Below are 14,377 nucleotides of genomic sequence, written 5' to 3'. Positions count from 1 at the left end.
AACAAATCTCAAATTAGTAAAGAACAAATTTGGCAAGTTTTACAAGAGGAAAGGTATATATATATATATATATATATATATATATATATATATATATATATATATATATATATATATCAAATATCAGAATAAATCTTCATGCCTAGTTTATTGCATAGAAACAAAAGAAACACAAGCGTCTATTAAAGCATTAAAGGCTAGGCAACCTATTAAATACGTTCTGATCATCTACACAATAAGTCCGTAATCTTTATATTATTTAAATTACTTAGTTTGTTGCATATTATACTATAAAAGGCGAAGTGACTGAAAAATGTAACAGATACTATATATATATATATATATATATATATGTGTACTGAGGATAAAATGTTCCATTGCTACCTAATATATGCCTGTTGTGTGTGTGTGTGTGTGTGTGTGTGTGTGTGTGATAAATACTTCTAAATAATAATAATAATAATAATAATAATAATAATAATAATAATAATAATAATAATGGGAATATTTGATGCTACACATCGAGGTCCCAAAGTAAAAATGAAATCTGTATCACTTTGCGTTTACACTCATTGATCATGGAATTTTTTTTTAATGAAGTCAGGGAGTCTGGGGAGGGGGGGGGTTGGCTAGGGGGGCTGACACTTGACATAAGCAAATTGGCAATAAATTAGGCTCCCTGCCGAGGGCGTGAAAGGAGAATGAGACACTGAATCAGGAGGGAGAGAGAAATAGGATTGGACCAGGCAGACCGCTGATGCGCCTGAGCGTGCTCCTTCTATTCCATAGCTGATGTTCAAGAGGTGAGGGAGAAGGGGTTTTATATTTGTTTGTTTGTTTGTTTTGTTTTGTTTGTTCGTTTTTAGATGGAAATCGCTCTTGATTCTCTATCTGCCGGGATTTTATGGAGAAGAGAGAATTCAAAGCTGCAATCAGTTCACGACTCAGGATTGTGGACGCCGGAACCCAGCAGCAGTCTGGTGTAGGAGAGTCTGGGGTAGGAGCTTTATCTTCTCTGCTCCGAACCCCTTTGCGTGATGAAATGATGATCATGCTTTCTGCTGTTTTTCTTTTCTTTCCATCACCTCTAGCAAGTGCCAAATGATGCGTGCATGCAGAGTAACGAAGCAGATGCTTCACAGTGGCTGGAGAAATAGCACACATTGACTACATGTTGAAACTTTTGTTGAAGCATAATATTTTCATAGTGGTTTAGAAGGTCCTGGTTCATTTGCATGATAAGTGCATTACATTCTAATATGTTCTACTGGTCAAAAAGATTCCCTGCTCAGGTGATCTGATTGATCAGTAAAGAATAATGCACATCTACTGAGGCATGCTGTAATAAGAAATTAATCAACATCTAGATGGTGTGTAAATGGGGCTCGACCTGAATGAGAAGTTGATTGTCTGCTTAATACAGCAAACCTCTTCTGTTTAATCCCTTAATCATTGCAGTCAGTCAAGAGTTTTTTCCCCCATGTAGGTTTCTGCTGATTCTTTATTATCCTTATACTTAAAAACAGAAAATACCAGGAAGTGAGTGTGTTAGTGTGCATGGTGTATACAATGAATTGGGTGTATTCAGTGGAAGGACATCAGGTACACCCTGACCAAATCAAGTCGAGACAGTCGTGAAGTGTTTTATTCCTATTGTCCCACAGCTTTGCATTATGTCATGCATGCATTTACAATTTCATGTAATGCTAAGAATAGTGGTGGTCATTTTGCTTCATCCCAGTGACTCGAAAGACCTTTCGACTCGTTTATTTACTTATTCTTACCATAAGTTACGTAATTACACCCATGGAGGCGCCAGTGAGTGTATTTGAGGTATTTCAAATGCCATTGGTTCGATACATTTATATAAGTTGACAAGAGTCTTCACTCAGACTGGTAGTCAGATCATGTGCACACTGCTATTGGACGTTGCTGCAAGTCGATCTTCTGTTTTTGTAATTCACCTCGGCACGTCACAGGACACGCACAGATTTCACATGATCGCCAGTGACTCGTTACAGGAAGTCACTAGTTTCAGTCTCTAGTTGCTTGGCCCCATTGATGAGCTGTTTAATTGAGCGTAGCTTGAGGCTTGTCTTGGTGCTACACACTTTTTTCAAATGCACCATCTTTGGCAAACTGATGGTGCATTTGTGGCAAACTGAATGATCGACAAGCGTATATCAGCCGAGCTGTTAGTCAGCAGTTTTTTCGTTTGTTCACTATATATTTTTCATTTTTTTCTCACAAACAAGCCCCAGTTAACTTGTTAACTTGTTAACCAGGCTTATCACTTTTGCCAGAGCGTGGACATTTAATATGTCCAACCAGTGACGTTCTTCCTCACAGCCTGCATTCAATGCGGTCTTTAAAAAGCAGGACAAAATTGTATGTGCTTTACATGGGTCAAAACATGAAGTCAGAAACCCAGCTTCATTTATCAATGAAACACCTCCACTGTGAAATGTCCAAGAGACAAGACAGTTCCTGTTAGCACTTACGTTATAGCCGCTTCTTTTTCTCTCTAAATAAAAAACACAAAGAAGTTCTGGAGGAATCTTTTCACATCGCTTACCATGTGTTCTCCAACCTCAACAGGCAATATAGATCCAGAGCTTAGCTTGGCAAAGGAAAGTAGCACAAAGTATTATGGGTCCCATTAATTTGTAAGTTTTATTCAAATAAAATATTGTTTGCAATAGGGTTTTTTTTTAGACTTTATTAAAAAAAAATTTACAAGTAAGGCAGTTTTTCACAGACTTCACCGCTCATATTTACCCAGAGTGCCAATATCAGTGGAGGGAACTGTAACTGTCAGCAACACTTTAAACTATACACTAATAAAATCACATGATATGTTGTAGATTTTTCAGGTCCTAAACCTATTCATATGTAAACTGTACCTAAGCTTTAAATGTACACGACTGAATGACACTGAAGCCGCACACCAGATCTGCGTCCACACGGCTATAAGTAATCACTGAAAGATTTACTTGAACGTAGGGTGCCGATGGAGAACTTGGATGTTACTAGTCCTTTAAAAGTGATAAATTACTTTAGTTATCAAATTAGTTTGTTTTTTGTGTAGCATTTTAGTGCCATGGTAGCATTGCTGTCTCACAGCTCCAGGCTTCATGGTTTGATCATGTGTGGATTTTTTTAAATAGTCCCAAGATGTGAATTCCTCCTTCTTTTGCTCAAGGTTCTTGAGGTAGACTCATATTGGTCTTTTTTAGGTTTACGTTTTTTGATCGTTCGCCATAGATATTTTATTCCATTTCCAGGCTAATTTGATATTGTATCCATTTAAAAGATCAAACCAGACCCTCTCGATTAACTTATAATAAGGCTGAAGACAAAATATTCTTGTAAATATTTTAAAGAAATTATGGTGTTTTAAATTAAGAAAATCATCAGGACACCAAACTGAACTTTTTAATCACTTTTGCTATGTTTCCACACGGACGGATTTAATTGCCGGACGTGGTCATCATGGTGGTTTTTTGGTCTAGGGAATAGGGATATAAGTCTCGGATCCATTACCACAGTAGATGGTGCTAATGCTCTGCTTAAGAATGCGAACCGCCAATATAGAAGAAGAAGAAGAAGAATTATGGTGGATTTTGGTGTTTGATTTGAGACTTGGCGCATCAGTAAAACAGATGTTCAATGATTAAAAAGAATTTTTCATTCGAGTAATTTTTTTTTATATCTGAGTAAAGAAAGGACGTCTTGAATAAATGCGAGTTGCGTTGAGTATTTTAATTGTACCTTTTTTTATATTTATGTATATTTTTAATACAAATAGTCAAACAGAAATGCGCGCTGCATTTATATATTTTAAAAAATATATAAATAAATAAATATAAAAAGGCTAAATTAAAACTTTCAATGCAACACATTTATTCACGATGTCCTTTCTTTACTCAAATATAAAAAAAAAAAAAAATAATAACTCTAATAAAAAAATATTTTTAATCACTAAACATTTATTTTACTGGTGATTCTGATGAATTAACTTCAGTAATTTAAAACACCATAATTACAATGTTTCTGACTAAGTTGCGATAAATCGAGTTAATTGTGCAATAATAATCACGATTTAATATTTTAACCGGTTGACAGCCCTGATATGTGTTTTTGTATATATAGACTCAATACAGTATATGTGTATATATATATATATATATATATATATATATATATATATATATATATATATATATATATATATATATATTGTGACATCATCCATTGATTCATTGAAAAATCGTGTGTATTTCTCCAAATACATTTCTTCAATATGTGTAATAATGTTATATATCTACCAGCATGACTCATAACAGCTAAACCATTTCATGTTCCTCCTATGCAACAAAACGATGCATCATTCACTGTGCTGCTCGCTCTGCATCCACTTATAGTTGAACTTTCTATTAAGTCTAAATGAGACTCGATCACTTTGAGAGAACGCCATGCTTTCTACACTGTCTCAGACTAATACTGTGCTCTAGACATCATGCAGCTTAGTGGATCGGAACCACTGCTTTTTTGGCTATTAAAGAGGAGTGATGGAAGATTTTTATATTCTCCATGAATAAATGTTTTATGAATGTTTTCATTACTATACTATGTGTGTGTAATCTTTTACAATTTTGGAAAATGTCATTGAAATGAAAAACTTTTTTGTTGTTTTAGGCTGAATTTTTAAGAATAATTTACAAATTAAATCATTTTTTCATCCATTGAAAGCACATTTTCAGTGCTGTGCTGTCATTGTGCCTCCAGTCATGAAGCACTTATTATTTTCTAATCTGACAATAACGGAAGCATTCAGGTCATTTACATAAGATGTATTACACAGAGTTGGACCTGATAGCATGTGCCCTTTTGAATGAATGCCAATATTAGAGTATTTATTTTTTACATGTTCTCATACTTGTGTATATATATATATACAGCATGTGAAAATAGATGTGCATATGCATAGGTGGCATTAAGTTTCCAGGCTGTATAACGTGAGCCTGAGCTTGAAAATGCATACAAATAATTGAATCTATTTATACACCGTCTCAGCACCTAAGAAAAAACCTTGTTGCTTAGTTACAAGTAATCCACTCATACATTTAAGACTTATCCGTGTTTCTGGCAGATCTAACATATATCCTTGGCAAACATGAAAGAGTATTTTGTTAGTAAATGTGTGATAAATGAAAAGAACTAATTAACCTGACTTATCTAGTCCTCACTTTTCCATTTCAAACCCTCACTCAAACTCTTTCAACAGATGGAAAGTGACATTTCTTGGTTCTGTTTCTAGGGTCGGGTCTATCAACACCCTTTCAGTCTCTTGTCCATTGCCCACCTGGGATTAGACCTGATTCTATTTAAATGTTAATATACCATACAAATTCAAAAGGTTTCTTAACCAATCAGCTTTACAACTGATTGTGCAATAACCATTGTTGGGGGGGCAAAATCACAAATTTACTTGTCATAATTAAAGAAGACGGCTTTGACTTGGACATCAATGACTTGTGAGTTCACTTGGACTTGAGCCCGTACCCCTTGGAAAGACTTGAAAAGATTTATTTTTAAAGCCAAAGTGTACAGTAAATCAACTGCTCTTTGTTCACCAACAAAGCAATTAATTCTCATCAAATCAGCATCAATCATCATTCCCAAAGTCAATGTTTAGCCTGTCAGAAAGCAAATCCACTGGATATTAAGAATAAAAACTGCTCATTTGCTCATAACTGAGGCACTATGTGGTAGCTATGCTCCCATTGTAGTTCCTTACCTACAGGTCCATATGCACATTAAAGTTCAAGAATATCAGAAGAATATTAAACTTTTATTTGCCATTTGAAATGCATCAAAGTATGTTCCACTGCATGCGAAAGGGAACAGAGATAGATGCCCTTAATGTAAATAGTTTCTCATGTGTTTCTCAAATATATTATATAGTTGTATAGTGTAGAAAGTGGTGAACATTGAACTTACTACCAACTACATAGCCAGAATGAAAGTTTATAACTTGTTTAGGAACTTTTAAAGAGTTAAGCTCTTGACTTGGACTTTATAAGACTTGAGACTTCAATGCCTTTACTTTAGACACAAGGGTCCCCAACCACAGGGGTGCAAGTTGTTACCGAGCCATGGATCATTTGGTACTGGGCCACAGAAAGACTATTGTCTCAAGATCTGCAGGGGGTTTTATAGTAAAAAAACAATTTCCTGCACTGTCACAGTTTTTTCACTTGAACTACAAATCTGCTGCAGAATGATAATAAAGATAACATGAAGATATGTTATAAATGGTTTCGAGTGAAAGATATCCTGCTATAGAGCTCTGACCTCAACCCTATTGAACAACTTGGGGGTGAATTGTAATGTTGACTGCACCTCAGTTCACCTCTCCTCACCCTACATCAGAACCTGATGTTACTAACACACACGTGGCTAAATGAGCATTCTCCACAAGCACGCTCCAAAATGTAATCTTCTTAGATGAGTGGCGGTTACTATAACAGAAAATGAAGACTAAATGTAGAAAGGGATGCTGAATTTGACAAAGATTTTTATTCTGAACATAAATAAACCGCACCTGTCTATAAGCCGTCTACATTGAAACTAATGAACTTTACACAGGCTTTAATGAAAGACAGTGTCTGTAACACGACTTGTATCTAAACAGTAGCCTTCCAAGAACGTCATTGTTCACTGTCTTCCTCCTTCATTTCACAAAAAAAAAGTTTATCTTTTGGCATCGTCGTGCGTTTAAAAATCACCATCGGTGAAGCTTTTCTCCCGATGCCGTGCAGCTCAGAACACAGGTGAAGTGCGTTTTTTCATGCCCGGTTGTTTTCAGAGTGACGAATGATTCGTATTTCCTGTAGACAGTCCGAGTGAGCGGCAGGTCAAACGTCAGCGGAACATCATCCATATTTATGATGTGGCGCAGCCCGATTCAGTGGGAGCGCATCTGATTTAATATAAAGAGTTTCATTGGTTCCCTGAACCCGTTCGGCAATTTCATTGGTCTAATGTTATGGGGTTTAGTTTTTTGTCTTGAAGTTTGTGAAATCGGGAAAAGCCAAGGAAAAATCCATAAATTAGCCTTTTTGTTGTTTAAGTCGCGGGGTTCAAAGCGTGGGGAAAAAGTAGCGGCTTATAGTCTGGAAAATACAGTACTGTTTAGGAAGTATATGATACTTTTCAAAAATAGGACACACTCTTGCCTTACAGGTTTAAAGGGCAGACATCAGTGCTAGACATTGATTACTTTTGTCAGAATAGTAATTTGAAAGTTAAGATGATTATAATATACAAATTTGTCATAAAATTGCAATTTGTGTACATTATGTACATATTTCATGCTAGTATTTTACTATTTTTGATTCCGAAATAATAAATGCTGTCCCTGTCCCAAAATGTTTTGTTAAATTTGCTTTATTAAGAAAAGCCCCCTACGTTTTAATGAGTTCGCTGACCAAGTATTCATCCTCTATGGTTACAGCTCACAATAAACAAGTGACTCAACATGCCACACAGTACACGAAGCAAAGTATTCGCTCCTGGCAGGAGCTAGAGCACCAGCACACTTCCATCTGAATCTGTTTTTGGTATCAGCTGAGCAATGATTCAACAGCTAGCGATCACACGGGAGAGTGAAAATCCTTTTTAATGCAGGGTTACTACCAAAACGGAAGGATTGAGCCACCCGTAATTACACTTCCCTAAAATGAGATACGAGACAGTGGGAAAGTAAGACTGATATATTTGTGTTTCCGATGCTTTTTAACATTTAAACATGAAAAATTTTATATAAGGATAAAAATTAAGTAAATTAATAAAACAAGTGTCAAGTTTAGGTATATTAAGTGTAGTATAACTAAAAAAGTTATATCATGATACATCATTTCTTGTTTGGCAACGGTATGTTACACAATCACGTTTGTAGATAATTTTATAAATAACTTTTCATGGTGTATAAAAAAAGTGTGATTTCTATGGAGATGTGAACGAGCATGGCAAGCATGATATCTGGGCTAGAGTTTAATGCAGCTGGTGTGTGTCGTGAAACAAAAAAAAGAGACAAAACAAAAAAGGGTAAATCGTTGACTTTCCCTTTAAAGCCATGGAAAATGAGTCGTGGTTGTTTGCGAGTTAATCTGATAATGCTAGTGCCTCCCAAATTGCGAGATGGCATGACCGACTAACTGTTTCCTCTTTATCAGAAAACACAAACCCCCGACAGAGAGCAAAATTATCCAGGGTAGAAGAAAGAGCGTCATGGTAAAATGAAGTAAAAACCTTTAGAGAAGTTAATATTTAAATGAGTCATTTGTTCTCTTAAATCCAAAATTAGAAATTAACATGTCGGTTTTTGTATTGCAAAATAGTATTGACGCATTAGCACTAAAGCCCATGCCAAATGAATGGAGAACGCTTGATTTTGTCATGGTGCTGCTTTGCTGCGTCTGGCACTAGAAGCTTTGAATCAGTGCAGGGCACAAGAATATTTCAAGACTTCCAAGCTGTTCTGGAGTAAAACATACTGACCCTCATCTTAAAGCTCCATCTTCTAGCTTCAGTCACAGCTCATGGTTCCTCCAACAGGATAATGAATGAAACATACAGCTAAAATACAGCTCCCAGTATTTTAAAGTGGTCTCCTATGAGCCCTGATCTGAATCTTATCAGTATCTCTGGATAGAGTTGAAACATGCAGTCTGAAGAATGCTCCTTTTGAACTGGGGAGGAATGTGCTCATTAAAAAAAAGTGGGCCAGAAGACCTGTAGGCAGGTGTAGAAGTCTCCCTGAGAGCTACAAAAATGAATAGTTTTTAGTGGTTGCTCCTAAAGGTTGTGACACAGAATATTAGGTTGTGGGTGCCATCATTTTTGTCTATGCTTTTTTATTTAAGTAAAAATCAAAACGTGTGTTTTATATAAAATAAGCAATGTTGGACACACATTACTTTTTTTAAGTTATTTCATTGAAAATTTGGGCCAGGACCACCTACCTTGTCCACATCTATATGTAGCCTACATTTACTCTGCAACTGAAATCATATCTAACCCTAGTATTGGCCAGAAACATTGACAGTCATGATCTATAAAAAATGACTACATGGTGCAGTGGCTATATTAATATAATGAATTAACTGAAGGGGATAAAGACAGCAGCCTCTTAGTGCACTTGCTATTGATGTTAATGTGCCCTTTTTGTGCATTGATTGGCCTGATGAGCTCATTCTGTACTGCTTCAGTCCACATATTACCCCCTGTAAGTTGCCGGTTTAATTAAGTTCTTGATTTAAAACTGCACCTCTACAGCCTTTACCTCTGCGTATAGTAAAATGGAAGGTAATTTGTGTGTGTGAAGTGAGGAGACCTGGCGGGATCCCTGATTGCAATATTTTATACAAAAAAAATTCTCTAGTGCCTGGGTTCCAGTATTTATTTAAGTGTAATGTGTGTTTAGTCAAGAGCTGTGTGTCAAAATCAGTATTTTTAGGAATTGTGTGTTGCACCTCGTTCCGTGTTTTTTCAAGCATTTCCTTCGCTTGGAATACACTCTTATCATTATATACAAGTGTAGATTTAATGTGTATCCTTGAACCATATGTATGTCATTGCCTTTCCTTTATGCACATCACTGCAATGCTCTCTCTTACTTGCTCACACCTCCCAGAAGTGTGAAAGTTCCCTACTGCTAACGGCTCATCACGTCTCATTATCATTGCTCTCTTAATATAATATAGTTGCTATGGAAGCAGCTCTGGACTATCAGGTGGAGATATTTTCAAATGCATTCTGTATACGGCAGCGTTTTCATTCATCCATTGTTGATACATGGTCATGACCTCCAGTAGGTGACTTGCCAATGCTGAAAGGTGTGAATAAGTGGGTCTTTTGTGTGTGTGTGTGTGTGTGTGTGTGTGTGTGTGTGTGTGTGTGTGTGTGTGTGTGGCCTGTGATGGGCTGGTGTGCCTCCTAGGTGTATTCTCGCATTACGATCTGGAGCTGGACATTTCCCGGGTACTATCACGACCCCGATCAGTATAGAATTCCTCGATTTAGTTTATTTTGTATCCCAATAAAAATAAATTTTTAGACAGGAAAAGATTTAACAATTAAAATGTTATAAATTCCTTTTCTTTAAGATTGAGTTCTGGATGAAACCACAATGCACAAGTGACCCCTTTTTGTTATGCTGAATGAATGTATCACACAGAAAAACATAAGATTTCTCTGCACTATTTACTTACCTGACTGACTTCCTTTTTTTCTTTTTGGCAGAATCCATGATCCAGGAAAATTCACAAGGCAACCAGTGGCTTCATATCCAGGCCAAACAATGACCCACTAAATGTCACAGCAATGATAGACTCCAGAGTAGCTGAAACAGAGTGTATTTGAGCTTGTAAGCATACTGCACTAGCGGAACTGTGGCTGCATGGAGCCAGGGTTGACCAGCACTGCCATTGTGTTAATGTTGCCTAGCTGACACAGATGAGTGGATCTGTGTCTATCGGGCAAGAGCTTGTCTCAGCCAAAAGACAAGCTCTTGACCAAAAGTCTGCAAATATTTCACTGGACAATCTTGGAGGCACATGAAGTACACCGCCATTGAAAAAACTGTGCAAGCACCAGAACCCATGACATTTCCAGAGACGCCAATGGATTGCTAGAACGTGTTCTTTTAGTACCAGAAGTACTATTCCTGTTATGTAATATTATTTTTATAAATTGTGGGGTCAGAGCAGTAGAATTCTCACTATGGTTTTGCCTCCCCCTGACAAGCAGCATGTGTGTCTCACTACCATCGTCATCATGACCAGCATGGCCATCATGGACGCTTACCTGGTGGAGCAGAACCAGGGTCCACGTAAGATTGGCGTTTGCATCATTGTATTGGTAGGGGACATTTGCTTCCTCATTGTTCTGCGCTATGTTACTGTTTGGGTAGGGGCCGAGGTGAAGACTGCAAAGCGTGGCTATGCCATGATCCTCTGGTTCCTCTATATCTTTGTCCTGGAGATTAAACTGTACTTTGTTTTTCAAAACTACAAGGCTGAGCGTCAGACTGCGGAGACGGTCGCTCGGAAAGCTTTGACTCTGCTGCTTTCGGTCTGTGTTCCTGGGCTGTATTTTGTCTTGGTGGCTTTGGATAGCATGGATTATGTAAGAACGTTCCGGAGAAAAGAAGACATGCGAGGTAGATTGTTCTGGGTGGCACTGGACTTACTGGATGTACTGGACATCCAAGCTAACTTATGGGAACCACAGCGGACGGGACTGCCCATCTGGGCTGAGGGACTAATGTTCTTCTACTGTTACATTCTTCTGCTGGTTTTGCCGTGTATCTCTCTCAGCGAAATCAGTTTGCAAGTTGAGCACATGTCCCCAAAAAAGATGATGCTTTACCCTGTGCTCAGCCTGGTCGCCATTAACATTGTTACCGTTCTCATCCGTGGAGTCAATATGGTGCTTTTTCAGGACAGCCGAGTCTCCACAATCTTTATAGGTAAGAACATTGTGGCCTTAGCCACCAAAGCCTGTACATTCCTGGAGTATCATCGGCAGGCTAAGGAATTCTTGCCACAAGACCCTGGAACCATTGCTATGGAGATACAGCAGAACTCAGGGCCACACAATCAAAAGCTGCCAAATCCTACTACTAACTTTCCAGAAGAGTCATCAGCCCCTCATGAGATCATTGACACGTGACCAAAGCTCAGAAATGCTAAACATTTAGGGTCAAATCCCACTGAAAAGATTTTGGGATGTTGGACACTGAAGTAGAATGAACACAAATGTGAGCTGTTTATTCACTTTTGCAAGTTCATATATGATAGGTGTAAGTAAATTTCATTTAATTAAAATTTTTACCTCATGTTGTACATTATATAGATAATAGATTATGGACACCTGATAATAAGATTGTTGAACATCCTATTCATTCCATTATTTAGTCCCCATTTGCTGTTGTAATAACCTCTGGGAAGATATTACACTATATTTTGGAGTGCGGCTGTGAAGATTTGTGCTTATTCAGCCATTGGGGGTGTTATTATACAGTCGGGTGCTGATGTAGGTGAGGTGACGGGGCCTGGAGTGCAATAGCATTCAAATTTATCCCAATGGTGTTCAATAGGGTTGAGCTCAAAGACAGACCACTCAAGATTTCCCACTCCAACCCAGGTAAAACATATCTTAAAAGAGCTGGATATGTGTATGGGGCATTTGTCATGGTGGAACAGGTTTGGGTCTCCTAGTTCAAGTAAAAGCAACCAAATCCAAAGACATTTTATAAACTTGGGTGCTTCTAATTTTGTGGTAACAATTTGGGGAAGAATCACATATTGCCAGAAAAGTTTAGGTGTCCCAATATTTTGTCCATATAGTGTGGCTGAATAGTATCTTGGTAGATTGGTCAAAAGGTTACTTACACACACTTATACATCTTGTTTAACATTTACATCCAGTCTGTTTTCTAGGACGGACCCTATTGTGAACTTTGTCTTTCAAGGAATATGGTTATTTGGGCTGGTGAAGAAGTTTCTTCAGCTTAATGTTTGACATTGACCTTCCTTTTTATTAGGAACCTTTTTCTCTCTTCTCTTAAATAAAAGCATGGCCTATGCAAATAAATGAATAGTGGACATTGACTTCCAAAGTGAAATGCGATGGGGATGTTTCAGGGCGTTCTAATGAGTTTAATCATATGTACTGGGTGGAATTTTGGTGAGACTGAAGTAGCATTAATACTGTATCTGTAAAAAGGGACAGAATGACTAACGTGAATAAAGAAGAGTAGGGAAGAACTGTATAATTTAAGAGTGCAAATTAATTGTCGTCGCAATTACGCACACGACCATTACGAGTTTGTTAAGTAAGGGATGCTCGAAGTCTTGAAACATGAATTGTGTTGCTGTGGTTAATAACAACGTGAATGCAATCGTTTTTAAAGATATACTTAATATTAAAGAGCAGATTTGACGCCTTTTGTATGAACCCTTTTGTATGTTTCATTACAGAAAAAAAATAAAAACCTTCAAGTGATCAATAAGGGTTGCATATATTAAAAAACTGTAGTTTTCATTATGTGTGATAAATACAGGAGGAATGTTGTTGCCACGTGTAAAGCGTATTATACTTGACAAAGTTCATTCAAAATTAATTTTATATGAATGTATATATAAATGTGGTAAATCTCAAAATTGTACCTAATCATATGTGAATTCTACCCAATGGGCTTACACTTACACGTTGATTATTTCTTGGTTCGCACAGCAGCTCAAATTAGAATTCATTCTTACGTTCGATTTATAAACAGAACACAGAAAGATGATGGTTTGCAATTAAGTCAAGTGAAGTCGTATTAGACTGGTCCCATTGTGTCCAGAAATACAAATTATTTTGGATGTGACAACATAATAATTATTTTATTAAACATGCACAAACCATAGTAGGACATCTCATAAATCTGATCTGAGCTGCTGTCTTTGAATGTAGTCTATGTTTGTAGTAAGTGTGTGATATGAATATTTCTATTATTATTATTATTATTATTATTATTATTATTACTATTGGCTCTCACTTTTTGCAAGAGCTATTAAGAGAAATTTAAAAACACAAACTTTGTTTTAAATGTCATCACATGGTTAGCATATACTCCTATGCCATTTCCTACATTCCTTCTGCATTCTATACATTTCTAGACTTTTAAACCGAAAGGCAGTATTTAATTCTTACAGACTTCCACTATTATCCGTGTCTCTATTTTCTAAAATATATTCATTTCAGACCTTTTTCATTATAGTTTTGCATCTTCAGTCACAGGCTGTATTTATTATTTTTTAATTAATTAATTGATTAATTAATTAATGAATCAATTAAATAAAAATTTTTTGGGGGGGGGATTAATATACCTTTTATAATATACCTTTATAACCTTTACTTTTAACGTTTGTCCATTTTATTTTCTGAACAACTCCGACAACTTTCTCCCTTGTTTTCTTTGTTCGATGTTCAGTGCAGGGTACACAATAACACCAAACAGCCGACTGACTTCTTCTCTTTATTAAAATATAGCTGAATGACTGATCACAAGACGTGTGATAATAATTAAAGAAAGCAGTTACTTCAAAACAGCACTAGAATCCAATTGTTTATATCATTAGTGGTACTAGCAAATTTGTCCATGCCATTTTCATTTTTTATTTTTTTAATATTCAGTCGAATCAGAAATTAAAAAGCAATGTCTGATTATTTTTTATTGAATGTGGAATAAATACCGGGGGATGCAAATTACTCTTGTCTGTTCAATTTATTTTATATAATATCATAGTTTTATGTTTTACAA

The 14,377-nt window shown here is 36.6% G+C and overlaps 1 protein-coding gene across 3 annotated transcripts; it reads left to right on the top strand.

Annotated features, from left to right (window-relative positions):
• The first annotated feature begins 716 nt into the window (after window positions 1–716).
• Window positions 717–14,350, top strand: tmem121aa (transmembrane protein 121Aa). Of its 3 annotated transcripts, XM_046856076.1 has the most exons (3): window positions 717–803; window positions 914–997; window positions 10,309–14,350. In XM_046856076.1, exon 3 carries the CDS (start codon window positions 10,789–10,791, stop codon window positions 11,737–11,739), a length of 951 nt encoding a protein of 316 aa, XP_046712032.1. In that variant the 5' UTR covers window positions 717–803; window positions 914–997; window positions 10,309–10,788; the 3' UTR covers window positions 11,740–14,350. The 3 variants fall into 3 exon arrangements, with proteins under 3 accessions (XP_046712032.1, XP_046712033.1, XP_046712031.1); XM_046856077.1 differs by lacking the exon at window positions 914–997 and having other exon boundaries at window positions 725–803; XM_046856075.1 differs by having other exon boundaries at window positions 725–997.
• Window positions 14,351–14,377: the final 27 nt, after the last annotated feature.

Source organism: Silurus meridionalis, chromosome 8, assembly GCF_014805685.1.
Source record: "Silurus meridionalis isolate SWU-2019-XX chromosome 8, ASM1480568v1, whole genome shotgun sequence".
Taxonomy (NCBI): Eukaryota; Metazoa; Chordata; class Actinopteri; order Siluriformes; family Siluridae; genus Silurus; species Silurus meridionalis.
Note: the sequence above shows the minus strand (reverse complement) of the source record. Positions and strands in the feature narration are given on the sequence as shown.